Source organism: Syngnathoides biaculeatus, chromosome 12, assembly GCF_019802595.1.
Source record: "Syngnathoides biaculeatus isolate LvHL_M chromosome 12, ASM1980259v1, whole genome shotgun sequence".
In the NCBI taxonomy this organism is placed as follows: domain Eukaryota; kingdom Metazoa; phylum Chordata; class Actinopteri; order Syngnathiformes; family Syngnathidae; genus Syngnathoides; species Syngnathoides biaculeatus.
Genome location: NC_084651.1, coordinates 1,521,818 through 1,545,804, shown reverse-complemented (window position 1 = coordinate 1,545,804; position 23,987 = coordinate 1,521,818). Strand labels below are relative to the sequence as shown.

The window sequence follows — 23,987 nt, the reverse complement described above, 5'->3', positions numbered from 1 at the left end:
AGGGGTTTTTTTTTCCCCCCCCCAGGGTTTCAAGTCCCGTCCTGTTTGCGTGCCGCAGGTACGTCGGTGATTCAGGTGACGGCCACGGACGCCGACGACCCCACGTACGGCAACAGCGCCCGGCTGGTGTACAGCATCCTGCAGGGACAACCCTACTTCTCGGTGGAGCCGCAGACGGGTGAGAAAACGGGGCAACGCCGCCGCCGCTGTGTAAGAAATGAGGAGCCGCCGGGGAGCGCTCAACACGACGTTGAGCTACACTTGCACTTGCGCGCCGTCTGTCTCATGATACTCGCTTCCCGCCGGGACTCATTTGGACCAGATCTCCAGTAGCTCTTCAAACCGAAAATTGGCGACTCCCTGTTCAGTTCCGGGCGTGATTCCTTGAGACTTTTTTGGCATCCCCGTCACGATGGACACGGCCGAGCGGTTTCATGCGGCTGAGCAAAACTGCGCGAGCCCTCGAATTTGCCTAAATTAGTCTCTTCAAGCTCGGGAAATCGTTTTCCTGGGAAACCGCTGGCGGTATTCCGCTGCGTCGCAAGTCCGAAACACGGTCACGCACGAATGAAAGAGTAACCGTGACCGTCAAATCAAAAGTCACTGGAGCGGGGAGGCTAAAAACGGAAAAAGGACGCCACGTTCGCTTTGATGGCGACTGAATCCCCGGCCTGACGTTTGGACAGCGCGAGGTGATAACGGACGGACGCGTGGGGTCACGCGGAGTGGCGGTGACAGCGTCTCGCCGGCGGGGGAGGGCGCCCGGCTGGCGGTGGGCTTTCGGCGGCGGATTTGCGCACGGCAAATCTGAGCTAATCAGAGCGGTGTCGGCCATTTGACTGGCGCGCATCCAAAGCTCACATTTCTAATTGGTTTGGAGATTATCAGCTTTGCGCGCATACACAAACGCACGGACGCACGCAGCCGGCCGGTCGGTCGGTCCACCGTGACCAGAAAAACCTCAACGCACACCAGCAGATTAGCGGAGGGGGGTCGGGAGGGGGATAATCTCACACTTGTTTAAGTGGAGTCCATATTTTTAGCTTGATTGATTCTGAAGGCAAATAGATGATTTTTGGAGGTCACGTCACGCATCGCAATGAGGGTTAGGCGGCTGTGGCCTGGTTGCCGGGGTAACAAGCGTCAAGAATCAAACACGCAATCACTTCTTCGCCGCGGGGACCCGCCATCCGATCAATTGGCTTTGCGGAGCGAACGCCCGTCGAATAATCCAACTTTTTCGCTCCAGTGATGTAGATTCAAAAACGGAGTACTTTAGTGGTGATTTTGTGAATTTTACCCCAAGATCTGCTTTTCAAGCAGCCAGCTTCTCGGGAGCTACCGATAGTTGGGGGGGGGGGGGGTTGTGCTCCCAATGTTATGTTATTAATGTTATGTGATATATTATACTATATATTTAAAATGCAGAATTAGCTTTTTGTGCACTGTATTGTCCGTGCTTTCATCCTGGATCAGGCTGTGCCAAGACTGAATTTTCAAATGACACACCATCTCATCCTGCACTTTCTACTTTGGTTTCAGACCAGACCTTTCCCACTCGGAAAAGAGAAACTTTCATCCCGTTTAACCACTTTTTCACATGCTCCGACAGTCATTGCATCTTAAAACAACAGATTTTTTAACTTTCTCCATTCATCTTGAGAGTAAACATGAGCAGCATGTCTAGCTCGTGTTTGCTCTACGTCGCCCAGACTGTGTTGCTAACGAAAGCAGCGGTGATGGACGCTGTCATTGTAAAACACATTGTTGTGCTGCGAAAGTACTGTAACATTTGTAATTACTAGTGTACGTCTTTAAGGGCGGGGATGGGGAGCAGGTGCAAGGTAAACTAGGAAAAAGAAAGTGTGGCGGAACAGCGGTTGTTGTTTGAGAAAGTTCCGTGTGCTGCCTTAAAGAAACCAGCGGCTTCTTCGTTTCCTTTTTTGACAGTACGTATGTGAATTGTGGCGTTGGATGTACCAACCAGTCATCCCTCACTCATTGAATCACATTGCAAATTTGTCACAAAATGAATAGCTGGATGTTAGACTTTCAATTTTGCGCGCAAAGCAGAATATCTGCAAAGAGACTGCATCAGCGGTGCACAATTGCGCATGTGCGCCGTTTCGAGGGAACATTGGCTAACTTTTTGGGGTTTTTTTTTTTTTTTTGGCACGTTGGCAGTCTTGGTCAGTTTTTCGCCGTGATGAAAAGTGGGTGTAACTTGGCGATTTACTGTGCTCCATCTGTCCGGGGGACCTGGTTTAACGTTGATAGCCGTCAAACGAATTGGCTCGGAGAAGTGTGTTCAGGTAGCGCAGGAGCCGAGTTGTTATAGCTTAGTTTATGTACGGGAATCGTCCAAATTTGTCAACTTGTTCCGCCGACGTATCGTGGTGAAAGCTCGCTAGCTTGGCAATTTAGCGCGCCCCATCTGTCCGCTGCACTTGCTTGAAATTTGGTACCATTCACTGGGAGATATTTGTAGGTACAACAGGGGCGCAGTTAATAGCGCTTCCTTTTTTAACGGTGAACCATCAAAATTTGTCACCGTGTTCCCGCCCACGTACCGCGATGAAAAGTCAAGCGGCTGGCAATTGAGAACGCGCCATCTGGCCGCGGCGCCTGCTTTCGGTCGGATATCGACGGATAAATTCCCCGAGTCTGTTTGGGTTTGGCGCGATCTGCACTCGTGGAGCGGCAATATCGGAAGGTTGGCTTCCGGTGCGGGATCACCGAACTCCGCCGTCGTGAAAACTCTCGAATGCTCGGCAATTAAGCACGCGCCATCTGTTTAATGCACCTGCTTCAAACGGCGGCAGAGCCATTGTGCTCATACGCTCGTTGTTCAGGTATGACGCGAGCTGAGGTGGGAGAACTTTTCTCTCTTTTTTTAAGGGGAATTCGTCAGCATTTTCCGCCGTGTTCCGCTCGCGATTTAGCTTGGTCCACAAGTTTGATAATCAAATGGATTCATGGAAATCTCACCCAAAAACACTTTGATAGTTTTCTGTCTGTGGCGCCTTGACATGGGAGTGACCTGACTTACGCGTTCTTCAAGATACAAGCGCTTCGTAGCCCCTCCCGGTTGAATTTTACCGTCAAATGGAACCGTAAAAGAAAGAAAAAAAAAAACAAGACTACATCCGTCCGCGCATTTTCTAAAACTGCACAACTTGCCAATTTAGCTTGGTCCACATGGTTGAAAATCTGACGGATTCTGCCCAGGAGCCCGTTTACTTGTTGGGATGAGCAAGATGGCAGCTTCCAACTAAAATGTTCAACACTTTTTGTGTGTGCACGCCACCAAATTCTACATCGACTGGTGTGACGGTCTGAGCGCTCCCCCGTGCTGAGAAGTCTCCTCGTGATGAATGCGCATGCGTTACCAACGGGGGGAACTCTGGGTACGTAGCGGAGGCATACTGGGAAGTCCCCCCGGTCTCGTAGTTCCCCTTCTTCTACGTAGAGGGAGCTAACGTACGTTATAACCTAACCTTGAAACAAAAGTTGATTAAAAAGATATACGCATATATGTACGTTCGCAAACGTGAACACTCGGCGGCAAGTTGTGGAATGGCACATGTTGGCACAAGTCAAATGGCCGGAAGTTTACAAAATATCCGCTCGTGCGCATTAATCAGAAGGAGACTTTTCAGCACCGGGAGCGCTCAGACCGTCACTCCGGCGATCCGTCGGCGACGTCATCCTCCCGGATTTGGTCGGAAAAGCTGACGTTGTCCACGCCCGCAGGGATCATCCGCACGGCGCTGCCCAACATGGACCGCGAGGCGCGGCAGGACTACGACGTGGTGATCCAGGCCAAGGACATGGGCGGCCACATGGGCGGCCTGTCGGGGACCACCGAGGTCAAAATCACGCTCACCGACGTCAACGACAACCCACCCAAGTTCCCGCAGAGTGAGTGCGCGACAATTACGGACGCTTTTTATGTCTCCCCCTGAAAACTTCCACATTTTCAATTCAAAAAGACAAAATTAAAACAGAAATGGAAGAAAAAGATAGTTGGCGGTGTGTCTGTCAACCGCTTAAGCTTTAAAAAAATATATATATATAACAAAAGGGGAATGAATTTAAAATAATATAATACATATTAATTTACATTCTCTGGGCAATTTGTTTCCTCCCACATGCCAAAAACATGAATTCATTGGAGACTCTAAATTGCCCACAAGTGTGATTGTGATTGGTTGTCAACCAGCTGACAGGGTGTGCCCCGCCTCCTGCCCGTTGACAGCTGGGATTGGTTCCAGCAGTCCGCGACCCTCGTGAGGATAAGCGGCTCAGAAAACGGACGAATGGATGATTTTGTACATTGTATAAAGGTAACCCTAAAATAAAAACAAGTTTGTAAAACATCAAAATAATCCAAAACTGTACATATTTCAAGTGTGAAATCTAAAACGATATATTCAATTAAAAAAAATAATTGCTAAATAATACAAATACAATTTTCCACGGCGATCATTGGAGTGCATGAAACGGCCGCTGCCGAATCGTCGCCCGTGCGAGCAAATCGGATTTTGCGACGTGACGAGCGGCCGGGAAAAAAAAAAAAAAAAATAGCGGCAACAACATTTCCACTTTTACACTCGTGGCGCCAGTCTGAGCATCTGGAAAGTGCGAGCAGGAGGAGCACCTGCGAACGGAACCTTCCAGATGGCGCCAATGAGGACGCTGATTACATATTTAGCACTTTTGAGAGAGGCGGCCCGGCTAAAAGATGAAAATGCCGGCAGGAAACAAAACGCAGCCATTTTTAGGGTCCTTTCTTGCAATAAAAAAAAAAAACGTTGGCGCGCTTCCTGGCTTCTCAAAGACTTCCTGTCACTGGTAATTGTTTCGCTTTTAGCCAGCAACATAGAATCAGCGTTGAGACTCGACTTAAGTACAATTCCCTTCCACAAAAGGACATGAAGCTCGGAAAAAGGCCATTTTTATTTTTTTCGACTTGATCTGTCACATCGGCGCTGGCACGTATCAATTACTCGAAACACTCCTTTTGTGAGATTACTGAGCCGCCGCCGCCGCCGACTCGCTCGTCACCCCCGAAAATGAAATGAAACGAGGCGCAATCCGGCCGCACAAAAGACATCCCGACTTGAAAAGAAGGGAAATAGCAAGGGAAGTTTAGTGCCTTATCCTGCTAATAATATCGCGCGATGAAATGTACGTGAGTGTTGTGCTTTCCTGTAGGAATAGAATGTGGTGGGCACGCTGGTTGGGCGCGCTGGGAAATGGGAGGTTTTCCTGGGGGAGGTAAACGCGCGAGAAATAGGGCAACGTTGGGGGGGGGGGGGACGTTGCTAGCGATGCTTGCCGAGATTTGGGAGTGGAATGAGGGCAAGAAGAAGAAGAAGCGAGCATTGGCCCCGCAGTGGAGGGCGGGGCAGTCCTCCGTTTGCATCAGACAAAAAAAGCCTCCACCTCATGATCATCTTTCCAGCTACATCAATTATCAACGACCTGATTAGCTACCCGCCCATTGAGCAAGGCAGGTATCAAACTACCCATTGATCCAACTACAGTAATTCCCGGCCAATAAGCCGCGACTTTTTTTCCACACGCTTTCAACCCTGCGGTTTATGCGGTCGATGTGGCTAATTTGTGGATTTTTTTTTTTTTTTTTTTTGTAACGGCCGCAAGGGGGCGCTCGAGCGGAAAAGGTAAGAGTGAGACCGGTGGAATATACGTGTCGAGGAAGGGACTTTTGCCTGTATTTTTTTTTTTAACCGGGTCTGTTAGCGCCGCGCTACCGGTTGCTGCTGTGTTACTGCCGCGTCTCAGTGATTTTTACCGGTATATATATTTTTTTTAACCATCCCTGTTCATGCTGTTAGAGCATTGGGTTGGTAAACCAGGGGTTGTGGGTTCGTATCCCACCGGGGCCTCAGGGAGTGCCCTGAGAAGGTTTGCGTCAGGATTCGGGCGTAAAAATGGTCCCAAACAAATATGCGCGTTCATCTGAGATGACACGCTGCGGCGACCCCTCCCGGGACAAGCCGAAAGAAACTTACTTATCCCTGTTCACGCTGCCGTTTTCTTGCTATGTTAAGCTAAGCTAAGGTATTCAAACTTTCTGTGTAGCGTCTTTCTTTGTAAATATCTCGTGTTTCAATGTGGGCACTTGCGGCTTATGCATGTACCAAATCCTTTCCAAATGTATTCGGGGGAGGCTTTTGATCAGGTGCGCTCTGTGGGCCGGAAATGACGGTACCCATCTATCCCAAACGTAGATGATGAAGAATATGCGCAGAGAATCAAATGGAAAATATCGAAATGGGGCCGAAAACGCGGTGCGATGTACATTTTACACGTCTGCTCCGTGCTCCTTGCGAGTATTTTCGTTTGGCTGCCCAACACTCACAGCCGTCCCTCCCCGCAGGCGTGTACACCATGTCCGCGTCCGAGGACAAAGTGGAGGGCGAGGAGGTGGGCCGTGTCAAGGCCAACGACCCCGACATGGGAGACAACGGGCTGGTCAACTACCGGCTGGTCGACGGAGACGGCATCGGGACCTTCGATCTCAGCACCGACTCTGAGACCAGGGAGGCTGTCATCAAGCTGAAAAAGGTCCAATAAATCTCCATTTCAAAAGCACGTTTGTTTTGCGCTGCCACTCGTTTCGGTGGAAGCTTCCGAAAGTTGTTAGTGGCGTTCCCTGATGCCAGCTGCCAAATAGCTGAAGCTAATAATTCTGTGGAGCATCGATGAACGGATGGCTAGATGGGTGTTGGACAAATTGCGAAACGGGTACATAGTTAGATGGGCTGCCGACTTCAAATGATATTCACGTACATTTCTTAGGTAGATGTCAGTGGTTCGGGGGGGGGGGGGGGGGGTGCCCTGTAGCTCAGTGGTTAGAGCACTGGTTTGGTAAACCAGGGGTTGTGGGTTCGTATCCCACCGGGGCCTCCACTCCCCGAGAAGGGTTGCGTCAGGAAGGGCATCCGGCGTAAAAATTGTGCCAAACATATATGGGCGTTCATTTGGAGATGACACCCTGTGGCGACCCTGAAAGGGACAAGCCGAAAGAAACTTACTATGTCAGTGGTTCGGGGATGAGAGTTCAAGCATCTTGGGGTCTTGTTCACAAGTGAGGGAAGGATGGAGCGGGAGATGGACAAATCGGTGCAGTGTCTCCGGTGATGCGGACTTTGTATCGGTCGGTTGTGGTGAAGAGGGAGCTAAGTCGAAAGGCGAAGCTTTCCATTTACCAGTCGATCAACGTTCCTCCCCTCACTTATGGGCAAGAGCTGTGGGGCGTGACCGAAAGAACAAGATCCCGGATCCGAGCGGCCGAAATGAGTTTCCCTTAGAGGTGGACATTGAGAGGAGCCAGATGAGGTGGCTGGGGCATCTGATCCGGACGCCTCCCTGGTGAGGTGTTCCGGGCGTCTCCCACCGGAAAGAGACCCCCGAGGACGACCCAGGACACGCTGGAGAGACCACGTCTCTCGGCTGGCTTGGGAACGCCTCCGGAAGAGGGCTGGAAGTGGCTGGGGAAAGGGAAGTCTGGGTATCCCTGCTGAGGTTACTTCCCCCGTGACCCGACCCAGAAAAGTGGTAGATGATGGATGGATGGATGGATGGATGTCAGTGGTTCGATGGTGGAGGAAGCAGAATGTGATCTCCACTGAATTGGGATTTGTTTGTCCTCGCTTGCACTTCCCATCTTACTCACACAGAAACATTTTGTAAAAGCTTTGGAGGTCAGAATCAGGACTGGACTTCCCGTCCACGCGGCGCACAAAGCGAGCCGGCTCACTTTTGTTCATTCTGTGGGAAAATCTTTCTCGAGCCCGACTGGATCGATACAAATCTTCTTTTGTCTTAATGCTGCAGCTCAGCGCCGCTCCTCCACTCTGGCGGCTTCACCTTTTATAGTTTTTCGCCGCTATCAGGAAATGAGAGCATGAATAAAAACAAAAAAAAAAGAAAGAAATAACGAACATTGGAGTGGCCTAGAGCGAGGCGGTTAACCTCGAGCGTCATCCGGAATCGGAGCCGAGTGCTGATCCCGACGTGGCCGGAGAGGACACGCGAAGGATGACGACGACCACGACGCCACGGCACCTTCTGATGTGGTCCGCGGGGAGGAGTCCCACGTTTCAGGCCTTTGTCCTGCTCGGAGCTCAAATCCACTTCAAGGTGGAGAAACTGCAGAAGAAGAAAAAAAAAAAAAAAAAACATGGCAGTCAGAACAACGCGTGCTAGCACATAAAAACTTGAAACATTTTCAACAAGCTGATGAAGTACAACACGGCGGCGTCCAGAACTAAAGCCCGGTTAACAGTCATCTCTCCGGTCTCCGGTTTCTTTCCGTGGCTACATTTTATTCAGGAGGAGACTACGGGCCTGCTTGGACAAAATGGAGACTGTGGAGTGGAAAGAAAGTGGATGCGATGCCGTATTCTTGACAACGGAGCGGATGCCCGCGTAGTCACGATTCGCCACCCGAAGGTTCATTTTTGGGCCGCCGATTAAATGGCGATTGGGGATTTTGATTCTTTTTGGAGAGGAAACCAAATCCCTAAAAGACCGATTGTCAGATTTGCCATCATTTTTTGGGTTAAAAAAGAAACAAAAGATCATTAATGATCTGTTGATTTCCATTGGTTGTGGCTCCGGTCCGTTGCCGACTGGAAAAATACTTTCGTTTTACGTATACTGAGCTTTTCTAGCAATGCGAAGACACAAGGTAATTATTTACATAACAAACATTGTCATCGTGAAGATAATGGACCTTTCTGACTGGTGATCTTAAGCCCCGCCCCCCTTAGCTACATCTCCCACAAGCTTCCAAAATGGCGACTGAACAGAACAGGTTTGAAGTGGATTCTCTAACGTGTATTCCAGATAATATTGCGGTATGTTTTTGGGCCAAATGGGTCAGACTCGTCCAAGAGAGTTCTACAGAGAGGTCTCAACTATTTTAACGCTAGCATTTGTACACGGAATGAAGATTTTGGACGGAGCAGGACGCAATGTCAGAGTTACGGCGAAACGTTGGCGATCGATGCAAAAAAAGTTTGACGCCTCACAAACTTCCTATTGAAATCCAACAGGATGAAATAGTGGAATGGTACTGCGCATGTAAAGCAGGGAGAGTACTTTTTACTTGGAAAGATCGCCAGTAATATAATTGGAGTCTTTAGAAGTGAGTGGGTGTATTCATTTGACCCGGCTCGTAATGGAACCCGGTGCTCTGCCCTAAAAGTCCGATGCGATACAAACGGGCAAATAGACATTTCTCTTGCGTGACGTGACGTAATTTTCGTATCTTCGGCATAAAAGATGACACATTTCATTCAGCAGGTCAGTGATACGCTAACGCTAAGTGAAAGTTGTTCTCCTGCACTGATAATAATTCAATCAAACTGAGAGAAGATACTTCTCCCTCACTTACCTGCCAACATAGAGCCTTGTGTTTGTTGATACTGTTCACATTTAGTTGTACGTGCGCTCTTCCGTGAGCCTTAATCCATCGTAGACACTTCCAAAACTGTCTTTTAGACATTGGGAAATAAATCAAGCGGCTTGGCCCCTTGGAACCCAGCCGGATATCTTTCATCAGAATTGCACGTACCCCAAGCGCAGTTTTCGTCGTAACATGAACTTTTCCAAGCGCACGCTACTGACAAGCAGCACTGGCGGCGGCAGGGGCGTGTCAAGACAACGCGGCTATCTCATTGGCTATAATCGTTCGAGTGATTGACAGGTCGGAATGGTCCGTTCCATTTCCAAAAAAAAACAAAATGGCTTGCAGCAATTTTTGCTCCATGTTGGGGTTCCACATGTGATCATATCACAATGACTCAAGTAAACGCTGATTTATAGTCCCATTTTCTGTACGTGGAGGTAAAAGTTTGGAAAATTCCGCTGTACACGGACGGAGGACAAAAATCCCGCAGAATGAAAACAAGATGAGGAGAAATTGTGCGTGTTAAGGACAGGGAACAATCGCACCCAAAAAAATCCTTCACGGCGACTTTTGTAATATTTTGTAGCATCAGAGCCCGAGGCTGATTTGAAACGTGCGTGTGCGCGCATGCGAGAACGCTTACACACAAGTGTGCGCGCGCTGGCGTCACGAGACCCACTTGGACTCCATCTGATCGCGGTGCCCTGATTCGGATGCGCCGCATTGTGATTTTTGAGTCTTGATGCTTCTCGGGGGAAATCATCACCTGTTGGCCACGAGGGGCAGCGCACGCACACGCCCGAACGCTTTGAAATCAGCGTCAGGAGAAGTCTTCACTAATCTCTATTCTCCCTCTCGCACGTTCACACTCACCGGCGTGAGCTTTTTAATCAACGATTCTCTTTCAACTGTGTCCTGACGAAAGCACTTTGTGGAATATTAACAAGTCCTGCGTCACTGTGAATATTGTCATGAATGGAAGTGAGCGAGCCATCCGGGGAGTGTGACCAAAGCGATGGAAAATGAAAGAAGTGGGACACGTCGATGACGAGTTTGACTTCCGTCGGGTATTGTGAGGTTTTCATACAAAAGATGGCGGGTTCGGGTAGGCGCCGGTACCATAACGTGGAAAATGTCACCCAAAAACAGTTCGTTCGCGGCGTTCCAGGGGCCTGACCTGACTTACGCGTTCTTCAAGATACAAGCGCTTCGTAGCCCCTCCCGGTTGAATTTTACCGTCAAATGGAAAAGTAAAAGAAAGAAAAAAAAACAAGACTACATCCGTCCGCGCATTTTCTAAAACTGCACAACTTGCCAATTTAGCTTGGTCCACATGGTTGAAAATCCGACGGATTCTGCCCAGGAGCCCGTTTACTTGTTGGGATGAGCAAGATGCCAGCTTCCAACTAAAATGTTCAACACTTTTTGTGTGTGCACGCCACCAAATTCTACATCGACTGGTGTGACGGTCTGAGCGCTCCCCCGTGCTGAGAAGTCTCCTCGTGATGAATGCGCATGCGTTACCAACGGGGGGAACTCTGGGTACGTAGCGGAGGCATACTGGGAAGTCCCCCCGGTCTCGTAGTTCCCCTTCTTCTACGTAGAGGGAGCTAACATACGTTATAACCTAACCTTGAAACAAAAAGATGTACACGTACGTGTAGTTGAATTTTACTGTCAAATGGAACCGTAAAAGAAAGAAAACTACATCCGTCGAGGCGTTTTCTGAGTCGCTTATCCTCACAAGTGTCGCGGAAGTGCTTGGAGCCTATCCCAGCTATCATTGGGCATATTGTATATTTAAAACACATAGCTTAGCCCAAATTGCTGCTAGCTTAATGCTAACACGGCATGTGGTGGTATAACCCGTTAAGCAACAGGTATCTGAGAACAAATAGTGGCGCAACACACGTAGCCAGATAATATAAAAAATATTGACGGGAAGGAGCGGCGTTGAAGAGCTTTGTTTGGATGAAAAAAATAGTCTTGTGCCACCATTTTGTGGCAATTTCTTTCAATTCCAGCAGAATACACACCTTTTTTTTTTTTAGAGGGTGGTGGGGGTGCATTGCACTTCCTTGACAGCAATTGCACTACTTTCCTGTTTAGACGCAGCTTTGGCGGCATCTTGTGGCACCTTAAGGCGTTTCAAATTGGTGTATTTTTCCGTAACAAGCTGGGAATCAGTTTCCATTTGGAAAACTGAAGATATGCAACGGGGTAACTCCGTCGCCCCGGATTCGGTTTTGCATTCCACCACGACGCCACGGCGACTAAACGTTCGCACCCCACCGCGTCGTTAACCTTTTTATCTTTTGATTCGTCGACGACGAGTTCGCCCCGCGTTTGACGCATCGGCGTCTGGGACGACAGGCAGCCCGTCCAGACGGAACAGATGCTTTGCGCCGCGCTGTACCCCCGCTAATTAAATCTGTGATCACTTAACTGCTGTCATCAGGCCGCTCGTAAAAACAACAACAACAAAAAAAAAAACCTCCGTTAAATGCGTCGAGCCGCATTTGGCGACGGGCGCTCGAGTAGTCGTGTCCGACGATCGGCCGGAAGCTGGGACGGTCTTTGGTGCTCGACGGTTGACGGCTTTTGACATGATGTGCGTTGTTCACGCCCTTTTCACTATATGGTGCCTTTCGGAGTCACTATATGAATATATTATTGGCGTCTTTCAAGTGTTTAGTGAGCGCAACGAATGATGACCGGAAAACCAAAGCAACGCAAAAAGGAATGACAAAAGCAAAGGGCTGCGGTTACATCGTTATACTTATTTTGGAATATTCTGGGAGCAGTTCGTGATGCGATAAAACAGACGACGAGCTCAATGAGTTCAATCGCCAGAAATGCCTGACCAGTGACGTCTTCGCCGAAGCATTACAGCGAAGAATTTTGAACAAAACAGGCTCGCTCGAGTTGACCTCATTATTTTCACTCGTCGGTGTCTTAAAAACCGACAACGAGATTTTCGGTCTTGAGGCCACCGCGGAGGGAGGGAAGGGGCGGAGTTCGACGGCACTCCTCGGACCATTTGCCAAAGTTAGCGCTGGGTACTTGTTCTCAAGCTACTTCCGACATGTTGTACTGGTTTATCAGTCACTGCGATTCGACAGGCGCGTATGCGCCCGCGCGCCGTCGCACTCGCAAATCTGCACAGTCCAGCATGAAAAATCACGTGCGTAAAATTTCTTACGAGTAGAAATACACAGATATTGAAAGACGTCGCAATTGCGCACTTGTCGCACATTCTCAGCGCACATGAAAACCGATCCAGCGCAGTGAACCGTCGCCCGACATCGACTTCCTAGTTTACCTGACACCCCCCCCCCCCTCCGTTCTTAAAGTGGTACACTCATAATTACGAACAGAACACACACCCGCAACTTTATATCCGCGGGCGTGACTGACCACACCCGTACATTTTTCAAATGCGAGTGACCGGTTCATAATGAGTAAAAACGACCAAAGGAGATGACGACAAAAAAAAAAAAAAAAAAAAATGAAATGGACCATAATTGGGTAGCGGACATTTCCGCCTGACAGCGATAATGTGATTTCATAGTTTTATTACTCTATGTAGTGTTATATTTGTGATAAGGGCGCGGCCTAGTGAGCGGCATCAGGAAGTGCACTCGTATCTGGCCAATGAATTTGCGCGTGAGAATTTGGGTGTGAGTCGTGGCCGGCAGCGGCTCCTCGGGAATGTTCTCGTTTAGCATTTTTGTGTTAGCCTGGGCCGCATTCCGCACAACTCACAGTCGCTGTAATGAGCGGCGGCCTCGCGCTTGGCGTCTTCCCCGCGAGCCGCTTCCATCTTGAATCTCCAAATAACGGCAGACTATGACCGCCCGGCAGAAAATCCTGTTTCGCAGCGATGGGATTTTGCAAGTGGAGAGCATTGCGTTTCTTTTCCGCCGAGCAGATTGAATGATCAGGGCGGAGGGAACGAGTTAATGATTCCGAACGCGCTCGGCTTGCACAGCATTTTAATCCACGCTAGCACCTGCTAAATCGGCTGCATGTGTGCCTGTGCGCGGATCTCATACGTGCCCGCTCGGCCCAGCTGAGCTCGAGTCGGACTTGAAGGGCCGCTCCTCCCGCCGGGATCGCGTTCAGCGACGCTCGACGCTCCGGCCTGCCGATGAGGAGATCGACTCCCCCCCACCACCACCAGCGGGACTCCTGCCACGTTAAAGCTCCCACAGCTGCTGGAAAAACAGCGTCGGGGGAGGAGAAAGCGTGTTATTATCCCGCTTTCTCAGGAGACGGATTGATGCGGCGCCGAGGGTGTTATTTACCGTCATTACGGGGGACAACAGAGATGCAGATAAAGCCGAGACTGGTTCTCTTGGCACCGCGCAAGGGGCAGGTTATGGTTTTGGTGCAACGGCTGACGACGCATAACTTGAAACTGGAGGAAGGAACTGAGGCCCGCGAGCCGTAGAGCTTGGGTTTGTACGTGAGTAAAGTCCTCCCCCCCCCTTTTTTTTTTTTTTTAGAATAAAGGCGGGTTTTTTTTTTTTCTTTTTCCACAATAAAAAAAACTTGAAAACTTGAATTTCACCAAAAATAATTTAGGTTGGGCGGCACGGTGAAAAAGCTGGAAAGCGTTGGCCTCACAGTTCTGAGGACTCGGGTTCAGTCCTGGAAACCCGCCTGCGTGGAGTTTGCATGTTCTCCCCCTCCCTGCGTGGCTTTTCTCCGGGTGGGCACTCCGGTTTCCTCCCACATCCCCAAAAACATGCAACATTCATTGGACACTCAAAATTGCCCCGTCGGTTTGATTGTGAGTGCGACTGGTCGTTTGTCTCCATGCGCCCTGGGATTGGCTGGGGACCAGTTCAGGGTGTACCCCGCCTCCTGCGCGTTGACAGCTGGGATAGGCTCCGGCACTCGCCGCGACCCTCGTGAGGATGAGCAGCAAAGAAAATGGATGGATGGATAATTTAGGTGTTTCTTGTGAAGCTTGACTTTTTCCGTCAAGCACTATTTTCGCAGCTTTCCGTTTTGTTTCTCTCTTTTTAACTTTTTCCTCAAAAGTTGTCGACCCGAACCCCCCCCCCCCCCCCGAGACCCGCGGTGCCCGCCACCTCCAAAATTTTACTTGATCCGTATCTCCGAGCTTTCAGGAGATTCCCGAAATAGGGATGAAATTTATGCAGGATATGGACGGAGGTCTCGCTGCTTATCCCGATAAAAGGCGGGGGCGCAAAATGAACTCAAAATATCAGTTCAAAGGTATCTCCTCGCCCCGGGCGACGCCATCACTCGTTCCAGGTGCCTTCATATCGAAATATCTCACATGTTTCATTCAAAATATCCCAAAGTTAGAGGACAATTTTCACCCTGTTTAAATGAGTTTCGGGCGGGCTGTCCTGTGTGTCCTCCCCAAAAAAAATGTCCAGCCAACCAAAAGTCAGTTTTTCTGGCTCCTTCTGGACAATTCTGGCAGTCGGCTTCTAATATTATTGTCTACTGCGTGTCAGTGCTTATCGGCCCCTGCAAAATAAATGAAATTACAGCTCAGTTTGATATAAGCCGGAATTGAATCTGTGGCTTCACACCCCAATCAACCGTGTTGAGGAAATAATACGGAGTCATTCTAGCTAGTTCTGATAGTGCTCATCTTTTGGGTCTTCCTTGCGCCGGTTGTCTTGTCAGTCAGTGCAGGACTGCAGCGGTCGCCGGCCTCATTCCTGCAGCAACAGCGCCCCCTTTCAGCAGGAGTCGGCACCACGCATCGCTCCAATCCGACTTGCAATTGCTTTTCATGAGAATTGATTATGACGCCGTAAAACTGATGTGTTGTTTGGTATGTATGTGTGTGTGTGTGTGTGCGCGCACAGCGCGTGGACTTTGAGACCACCAAGTTGTACACGCTGAAGTTGGAGGCCTTCAACATGCACGTGGACCCCCACTACCTGGCCTGGGGGCCGTACAAGGACGAAGCCACCATCAAGGTAAAGCGGGACGGGGATCAATCTCCATCGCTCATTCTCAAACTACATTTGGGGAATCTCGCAGGACACCAACAAACAAGTCAGTTCTACACTTCCTGCCGTCTCAGAGAAGAACATTTTGTTTTGTTTTCTGTCTTTATTTCCCACTGCCGTAGATAGATGAACAAAAACAGATCCTTTGTTGTTAATAACTAGCATTATGCCCACGGCACGTTCTTTGGGAATCACTGGTCTAGATCACCGATGACTCTCGTGGTTCTCAGTGTGCGGTACGTGTTCTCCCACACTGCTCTTTTTTTTTTTTCTCTCCAGATTTCAGTGGAGGATGCCGACGAGCCGCCCGTGTTTGTGGCGCCCTTGTACACCTTTGAGGTGGAGGAGAACGCCCCCGCCGGCACTCAGGTGGGACGCGTCCACGCCCAGGACACCGACGCCGCCAACAACCCGGTCAGGTACGGCGGCAGAGATATCCCGCCGCGTGTCGGAGTGCGGACTGTACGGGACTAAAAGTTGGCGAACGCCTGCGCGCAGGTACATGATTCCGCGCTACACGGACGTGGAACAGTTCTTCAGCGTCAACTCTGAGGACGGCATGATCACCGCCACCAGACCGCTGGACCGAGAGACTCAACCCTGGCACAACATTTCTGTGTCGGCCACCGAGATAGGCGAGTCCCCCCGCCCCTCGTTTTGGCGCTCATTGTACGTGGAAAAGGGAGGAAAAGGCTTTTGCTCGGTCGAGTCATGATCAGTCATCGGGAACTTCTTCTTCTTTTCCTTTCGGCTTGTCCCGTTTTTCCATCGAAGCCTATCTCGTGCATCTTCCTCTCGAACACTCAATTTGTCCTCATGTCCTCCCTCACAACATCCATCAATCTTTTTTTTTGGTCTTCCTCTCTCTCGTTCTCCTCCTTGGTGGCTCCATCTTTACCATCCTCTTACCAATTTCCTCACTCTCTCACCTCTGGACATGTCCAAACCATCAAAGTCTGCACTTTCCTTGAGCTCATTTCTAATCTTATCCGAACTGCTCATTCCGGGCGAGAACCTCAACATCTTCGTTTCTGCCACGTCCAGTTCTGCTTCTTGTTGTTTCTTCAGTGTCGCCGTCTCTAATTCGTACATCAGGTCGTCATCAGGAACAAATTCACGTTTATTAGTCTGTAAATTGTCGTAACAAAGCCTTGGCAATTTAATATGATGAGTAGTTAGTCAATTGCAAAATGACGTTTTGGCGTGGGTAGTCTCGCTAGTCAGTTAGTTGTCGGTAACAAAAGTGTCCCGCTGACATGTTCAGCGGACTTAGACGGAGTAACAAGCTGTCATATTGACCCAGTCAATGCTCGAAAGATGTGGTAACGATAGATCTTGTTGACACAGACTCCAAAATAGAAGTTAAGTTAACTGCTGACCCTATTCAACTTTTTCTGCTAGGCCAAAACGCTCTCGAGTTTAAACCACCCACTGAGGGAAAATCATGTCAAAACATCCATGCACTGTATTAGGTAGCGATATCTTAAAAATAAAAATGGCAGAGAGAAAAGAAAGACAAAAAGAAATGCAATTTGAGCCGCGGGCCCTCTCGTGTTTCACCCCACCCACCCAAAAAAAAAAACCCACAAAGGGGGCCCCGCCCTGGCATTCGAGCGCCGTGCGGTTTCCCCGCGGCGCCGTCGACGCCAGACGGCCAGATGGAAACGGGCTCGCGGCCCGCTCGCCCGGGCTACGCTAACCACTAACGGGGGCCCTGGGAAGCTAAGTAGAGGCCTGCTAATGACGGGCTGCTGGGAAAAAAAAAATCAAATAAGAGGGTCCGGTCGCGAGAGGAACTCGGATGCAGTTTCCCTTCCTAAAGAAACAAATGCGCTTATTTGACTGCCAACGGGGTGAGTGCTGGGAGATGATTCCCATTTAAGGCATACGCGCGACGAGGTGCTAAAAAAGGTGACAAACGCCTTCGAAGTGAACATTTTTTAAGGAGGGCGGGAAGAAGGGCAACAGAGATGGAAGGAAGGAAGGAAGGAAGGAAGGAAGGCCGAAGGAAAAGGGGAAGGCGGATGGATGGTTTGGAAGGAAGGAGGAAGGAAGGAGGAAGGAAGGAAGGAAGGAAGGAAGGAAGGAAGGAAGGAAGGAAGGAAGGAGGAAGGAAGGAAGAAGGAAGGAAGGAAGAAGGAAGGAAGGAAGGCCGAAGGAAAAGGGGAAGGCGGATGGATGGTTTGGATGAAAGGAAGGAAGGAAGGAAGGAAGGAGGAAGGAAGGAAGGAAGGAAGGAAGAAGGAAGGAAAGAAAGAAAGAAAAAGAAAAAAAGAAAGCAATAAGTGGAATGGAAGGGAACAAAAGAAGGCTGAAGGAAACAGGAAGGCGGATGGATGGTTTGGAAGGAAGGAAGGAAGGAAGGAAGGAAGGAAGGAAGGAAGGAAAGAAATATGTGTGGATGGAAGGCAACAAAGGAAGGCCGAAGGAAAAGGGGAAGGCGGATGGATGGTTTGGAAGGAAGGAAGGAAGGAAGGAAGGAAGGAGGAAGGAAGGAAAGAAAGAAAGAAAGAAAGAAAGAAAGAAAGAAAGAAAGAAAGAAAGAAAGAAAGCAATAAGTGTGAATGGAAGGGAACAAAAGAAGGCTGAAGGGAACGGGGAAGGCGGATGGATGAGAGCCGGGATAGGCTCCAGCACTTCCTGCGACCCTTGTGAGGATAAGCGGCTAAGCAAATGAATGGATGATGGAAGGGAGGGATGGACAGTATAAGAGGAGGAGGCTCATGGAACAAGGAAGCGCGTGGAGCTATCACCTCCCTTTTGGTGGTTGACACAACATCGAAGCAGGTTTGCGCGAGACACGAAGCCGCCACTCTTGGCTCCCTCACGGCTTGATTGACAGGCTGTGGTCTTTTTTGCGCCAAACACGTTTTTGCACAAATTATCTCTCAGGCTGACATTTTCCGCGTGTTTGTGCTGGCGTCCGTAGGAGGCCACCACCAGGACACCAAAGTGCGCGTCAACATCAGAGTCAAAGACCGGAACGACAACGCTCCCGAGTTTGCCACCAACAACGAAGTCCTCATGTGTGAGAACGTTGCACCGGGAAAGGTACGAAGGATGTTTTCAACCTAAAAATTGACTTTAGCCCGAATACCAAACCTTAATCCTATTTGAAACCATCATCCACACCGGGGACCTGAATTTGAGACCTAATTGGCTTGAAACTCAATTTTACTAAACCCAAACTCAAGAACTGAACCTTTGATTGAGATGCAGGTTTCAAACCCAAATCCAGACAGACTTGAGACTCTAAAACTGACTTGAAAGCTTCTTTTGGTTTTCATACTTGAAAGAACGCAATGAGAAACCCTGTTTTGAAAAGCTCATCCATGCGAACCCGAGACCTGAGACCCTAATTAGAAAAAAACAAAACATCCACATTTGAAACCCTACATTGAGACTTCATACCTGACTTGAAATCTTCCTTGGAAAGCCAAACCCTGACTTGAAATGCTCACTTGAAACAGCAGCCCCCAATTTAAATTCCACACGATAGACCCGATACCTGACTTGAAACCCCCACCAAAAACCTGCACGCGTGTCCTCTCGACAGGTTATCGAAACGATCAGTGCGGTGGACAAAGACGAGATGGCCCACCGGCAGCGTTTCACCTTCAGCCTGGCCCCAGAGGTGGCGCACAACCAGAACTTCTCCCTCAAAGACAACGCAGGTGAGCCGCGTTAGCATCAACGCTAACTTTGCTACGGTTCTTTGAATTTGCGGCCACACTCGCCCACGGCTACACGTCCCGCGAGGCGTATTAATTGCGTTGTGGTCTCGATCCATCTGTCCTCGCGTCTTGGGGGGGGCGTGATTGAATTAAGACATGAGAGAAGCTTCAAGTAGCAGCCGGCATGTCGAGGTCGCGGACGCGGGGAAGGAATCCGGCGTGCAGATCATGAAGTGGAAGCGAAGCTGCGACGCGGACGCGTTGGCGGCTTAGCAACGGATGACGCTCACATCTGAGCAAACAAATCTTTGCCTTGTTTTGGAGTCATCGAGCGCCGTCTTCACGAATCCTGTCCAGTTAAGAGTCGAGTGATTTTCTTCCAGAATTTTGGTCCCGGAAAGCTCATTTGAAACGTCAATTTAAACTCTAAACCCCGTTTAAGATTGCCATTGAAAAGCCAAAACTTGAGACGCAACCGTGACTGAAAAACTAAACCTGGAAATCCAACATTTGATTTGAAACCCAAACCGCACGTCCAAACGCCATAACCCTGGCTTGGAATTGGAACTAATTTGAAAACCCGTAAGTCTGGTTTGAGACTCTGCGTGCTGACCGTGTTCGGCGTTCCCGCGTCGCAGACAGCACGGCCAGCGTCTACGTCCTGCGGAAGGGCTTCAGCCGGCTGACGCAGGACGTCTACTTCCTGCCGGTGGAGATCAACGACAACGGCGTTCCGCCCATGAGCGGCACCGGCACGCTGACGGTGCGCGTGTGCTCCTGCGACAGCAAGGACACCATCTTGTCGTGCAACGTGGAGCCCTACGTGCTGCCCGCCGGCCTCAGCACCGGCGCGCTCATCGCCATCCTCGCCTGCATCGTCATCCTGCTGGGTAAGCGGCTTGAGACTCGTTACGTGGAACGTTGACTTGTTGCCGTTTAGGGAGGAGGGTGGAACTGTGTTGTTATTGCTGTTGTTTACTTGTCAACAGCTGAACAATTAACCACCCACAGCTGGACGCGCGCATACTGCAAAACAAAAACTACTTGTATGCTAATGAAAGTGTCCGTCCGAGGTTTGCTTGCGAGTGGACGTTGGGCTAACGCTTCGCTTGTTGCGCCCCGCAGTCATCGTGGTCTTGTTTGTGGCGCTGCGGCGTCAAAAGAAGGAGCCCCTGATCGTCTTCGAGGAGGAGGACATCCGAGAGAACATCATCACCTACGACGACGAGGGCGGCGGAGAGGAGGACACGGAAGCCTTCGACATCGCCACGCTGCAGGTGACGCCGCCGCCGCCAGAAACCCGATCGCACCACAATGCCATTGTCGTCGTCATTCAAAAGAAAACACAGCAGCCATCAGCGCACCTCACTCAGTCTCCTTTGAGCCGCCAGCATCGAAGGAATTTCAAATCAGACTATGAAATCTTAACTGTGAACCCTTGACTCAACTAGAACCTCCTTTACTTACCGTACTTGAAACCCCAATTTGAAATCTTAACCAATTCTTGAAACTCTATTCCCAAGACTACACTGTTTGGGACCCTAGACCAGGCTTGTAACGTTCATTTGAAACGCTAGCCCTGTCTTACAATGGTTTTACCGTTTATGGTTTTGAGGCAAAGCTCTCAATTTACCAGTCAATCGACGTTCATACCCTCACCCATGGGCACGAGCTGTGGGTCGTCGCCGAAAGAACAAGATCCAAAATGAGTTTCCGCCGCAGGGTGTCCGGGCTCTCCCTTAGAAAACGGGCGAGAAGCTCGGTCATCCGGGAGGGGCTCAGTGTCGAGGCGCATTGAGGGGATCCAGATGAGGCGGTTGGGGCATCTGATCTTGATGCCTCCCGGGTGGCCCCCTGGTGAGGTGTTCCGGCCACGTCCCACCGCAAAGAGACCCTGGGGACTATCCAGGACACGCTGGAGAGACTATGTCTCTCGGCTAGCTTCGGAACGCCTCGGGATCCCTCCGGAAGAGCTGGAAGAAGTGGCCGGGGAAAGGGAAGTCTGGGTATCTCTGCTGAACTAACTTCCCCCGCGACCCGACCCGGAAAAGCAGTAGATAATGGATGGATGGATGGATGTACTGTATTTAAAACCGTAAGCCTTGTTTCAAACGCTAATTCACACCGTAGCACTCGTTTGAAACTCTAACCCCTGCTTGGGAACCTTTATTTTTAAGGCTAACAATTTGCTTAAACCCTAATTTTCAACCTTCATCCTCGTTTGATACCCAGGGCTGACCTCTTCAATCTATCTGATTTGGAACCCTTATAACTGAAAACTCTTGAAACCAACCTCACCCCCTTGTTTGAAACTCTTGTTAGTTCCAAGACCGAATTTAGAAACCTGACCTTTGTTTCAAACCCTACAACCTTCAGCCTGAGTTTAAACCCCCTGACGTGTCCGTTTTTCAGAATCCCGACGGCGCCAACGGTTTCCACCCGAGGAAGGACATGAAACCGGAGCTCCAGTTCCCGCTGCGTCCCGGCGTCCACCCGGCAGCCAACAGCGTGGATGTGGACGACTTCATCAAGACGCGGGTGGCCGAGGCCGACAGCGACCCCACCGCGCCGCCCTACGACTCCATCCAGATCTACGGCTACGAGGGCCGCGGCTCCCTGGCCGGCTCGCTCAGCTCTCTGGAGTCGGTCACCACGGAGTCGGACCTGGATTATGACTATCTGCGCAGCTGGGGTCCGCGCTTCAAGAAGCTGGCCGATTTGTACGGCACCAAAGACTGCTCCGTTCACGAAGGGGACGACGACGACGACGACGACTGTTAACGGCGGACCCCCTTCCAGATATAAAAACAAATTCCGATGATTCCATGAGGATTTTTTTGCTCCGACGCCTACCCAGCTTTTTCCCATTTCACGAATACCCAGAGCTCCCAACTTTACTTCTTACGGACCGGACCGGAGTCGGGCGGGAAAAATGTATCACGTCACCCGTGTGTGTTTGGAATTTACTTAGCGCAAAAACAAAACAAAACAAACAAAAAAATGTTTAGCTGAAATTAGAAGTTGTGTACACTTAACGTGGACTGGATTCACAAGCGTTTTCGAGGTTTTAGTCCCTGGACCGGATCCTCTGGCTTGCCGTCCCAGTTGTTGCTTGTGCGATTCCCGCTTCGGACTCTGGGTTGTTGATACTGTCTTGGCAGTACGGTGGCCTTAAAATAAATCAACAACAACTCCGGAGGGCCAACACGCACGATACGAGACCGACGACGTGAGAGGCTTCGTTCGCTAGCTACGAAAACCAAGACTGAGGCCCTGTGGCGGAAAAACAAAGGACCACGACGACAACAAAATCAAGTCGGACCGAATTAGACATGGAAAACTGCGGAGGACCAGTAGTTTTTGGATCCCCGGATCCCGTGTCCTGTCTTATCACTTCCGCCGAGGGCTGCAAACATTTCTGGGAGCTTTCCTGTCAATTATCGAGTGGAAAAGAAGCTCGTGGAAACTTTCTGTGGGAATTCATCCAAAATTGAGAATCATTCAATATTTCAAACGAAGCATATATCCGCGTAAAAGAGCCGAACTGCAATTTGTTCAATTCCGGGTCGTTGTTGCATTTACTCCCACAAATTCCCACAGAAAGTTTCCGGGCTTGAACATTTTTTGCAACCGTACTTCCGCCAATGATGATGACGACCAATCCTAAACGAGTCCAAACCTGTGAGATCTTAACTATCGCCTTAACGGACACTCGCAGTGCATTCTAGCTTTCCATTGACGGGTTTTTTTGTTTTGATATTTTTTTTTTTTTTTTTTTTTTTTTTGGAATCCAAGACGCAAGCTTGCTCGCCTCCATGTTTGAGAGAATGTTGCAAAACGAGCGGCGCGCTCCGCTCGCTCAAAACAAAACAGGATATGACGGGGTTTGATTGTTTTTTTGTTATTGTTGTTTTTGTTTGTTTGTTTTTTTTTTGTTTATTTCCCCACCCTACCCCAAAAAAAAAGGCCAGGCAACATCTGTTGCATCAACACGTGTTGCAAATGTTTCCGAAAAACCTTCGCCCACTCCCGAGAAGCCAGGTCGTAGGATTTTTTATTGTTTTGTTGTTGTTTTTCTATTTGTTTTTTTTGTGGTTCAACATCATTTTTATTATTCCATTATAATTATTATCAGTTTCTTTTCTTATCACTTTTCCCATTATTATAATAATTATTATTGTTGTTTCTTTGCCGACGCGTATTCAGCGCTTTGCCGCCAAAGCGTTACGCGGTCAAATGACGACCTCATGTTTGGTTTGGTTTATTTTATTGCTATTATTGGCTTGTTTATTTTTGTTTTGTTTTTTTTTTGTCATTTTTGGGCGTTTCATCGTGGTTCCTCCCCCTCGAGAGGAATACGGCGAAGCGACCTGTACGTCGCTCGAGAGAAAACGCCTGGTTTTTATTCTTCTGTCGAGTTTTATGGTACCGATTTGTACAATTTTAAAAGTTCTTATTTTTTAGTATACATGCAGAATATTCCAGTTACGACAAAAAAAAAATGTTAAGATTTAAAAAAAAAAAAACTAAATGATTCAGCATCACACTTATATTTTCTGAACATTGTACTGTTGCTTTACTATGTGCTTCAATCTACGAAGCGAAAAAAAACCCTTTGAAATAAATGATCTTTTCATAAAAATGACAGACAATTGTTTGCCTTTTAAATACAAAAGTACGTTGGGTAGTGAATATGAGGAAAACGATGCTAATATGAAATTTACCACGTTACGTGTATTTTTGCCAGTAAAGGTTAGCTTCTTTCATTAGGAGGCGCCACGGATACAAACTCCCGACCCTTGGGTTGCTGACCCAAGGCCCGAACCACTGAGCTAAAGGGCCTTCAAGCAGTCATCCCGTTAAATA

General features: G+C 49.3%; 1 protein-coding gene across 10 annotated transcripts in view; it reads left to right on the top strand.

The window, feature by feature from the left end:
* The window catches only part of cdh11 (cadherin 11, type 2, OB-cadherin (osteoblast)), a 110,063-nt gene extending 86,280 nt beyond the window's left edge, over positions 1-23,783 (top strand). For 7 of the 10 annotated variants that reach the window (XM_061836559.1, XM_061836558.1, XM_061836557.1 and 4 more), the window contains 11 exons: positions 59-178; positions 3,754-3,921; positions 6,407-6,594; positions 15,301-15,414; positions 15,727-15,866; positions 15,946-16,082; positions 18,377-18,498; positions 19,004-19,121; positions 19,760-20,011; positions 20,247-20,398; positions 21,534-23,783. In XM_061836559.1, coding sequence (XP_061692543.1) covers positions 59-178; positions 3,754-3,921; positions 6,407-6,594; positions 15,301-15,414; positions 15,727-15,866; positions 15,946-16,082; positions 18,377-18,498; positions 19,004-19,121; positions 19,760-20,011; positions 20,247-20,398; positions 21,534-21,902 — 1,880 coding nt within the window. In that variant the 3' untranslated portion in view covers positions 21,903-23,783. Of the gene's footprint in view, positions 1-58; positions 179-3,753; positions 3,922-4,577; positions 4,995-6,406; positions 6,595-15,300; positions 15,415-15,726; positions 15,867-15,945; positions 16,083-18,376; positions 18,499-19,003; positions 19,122-19,759; positions 20,012-20,246; positions 20,399-21,533 lie in introns of those variants that run through there. The other 3 variants (XM_061836566.1, XM_061836565.1, XM_061836564.1) reach the window with 3 other exon arrangements.
* Positions 23,784-23,987: the final 204 nt, after the last annotated feature.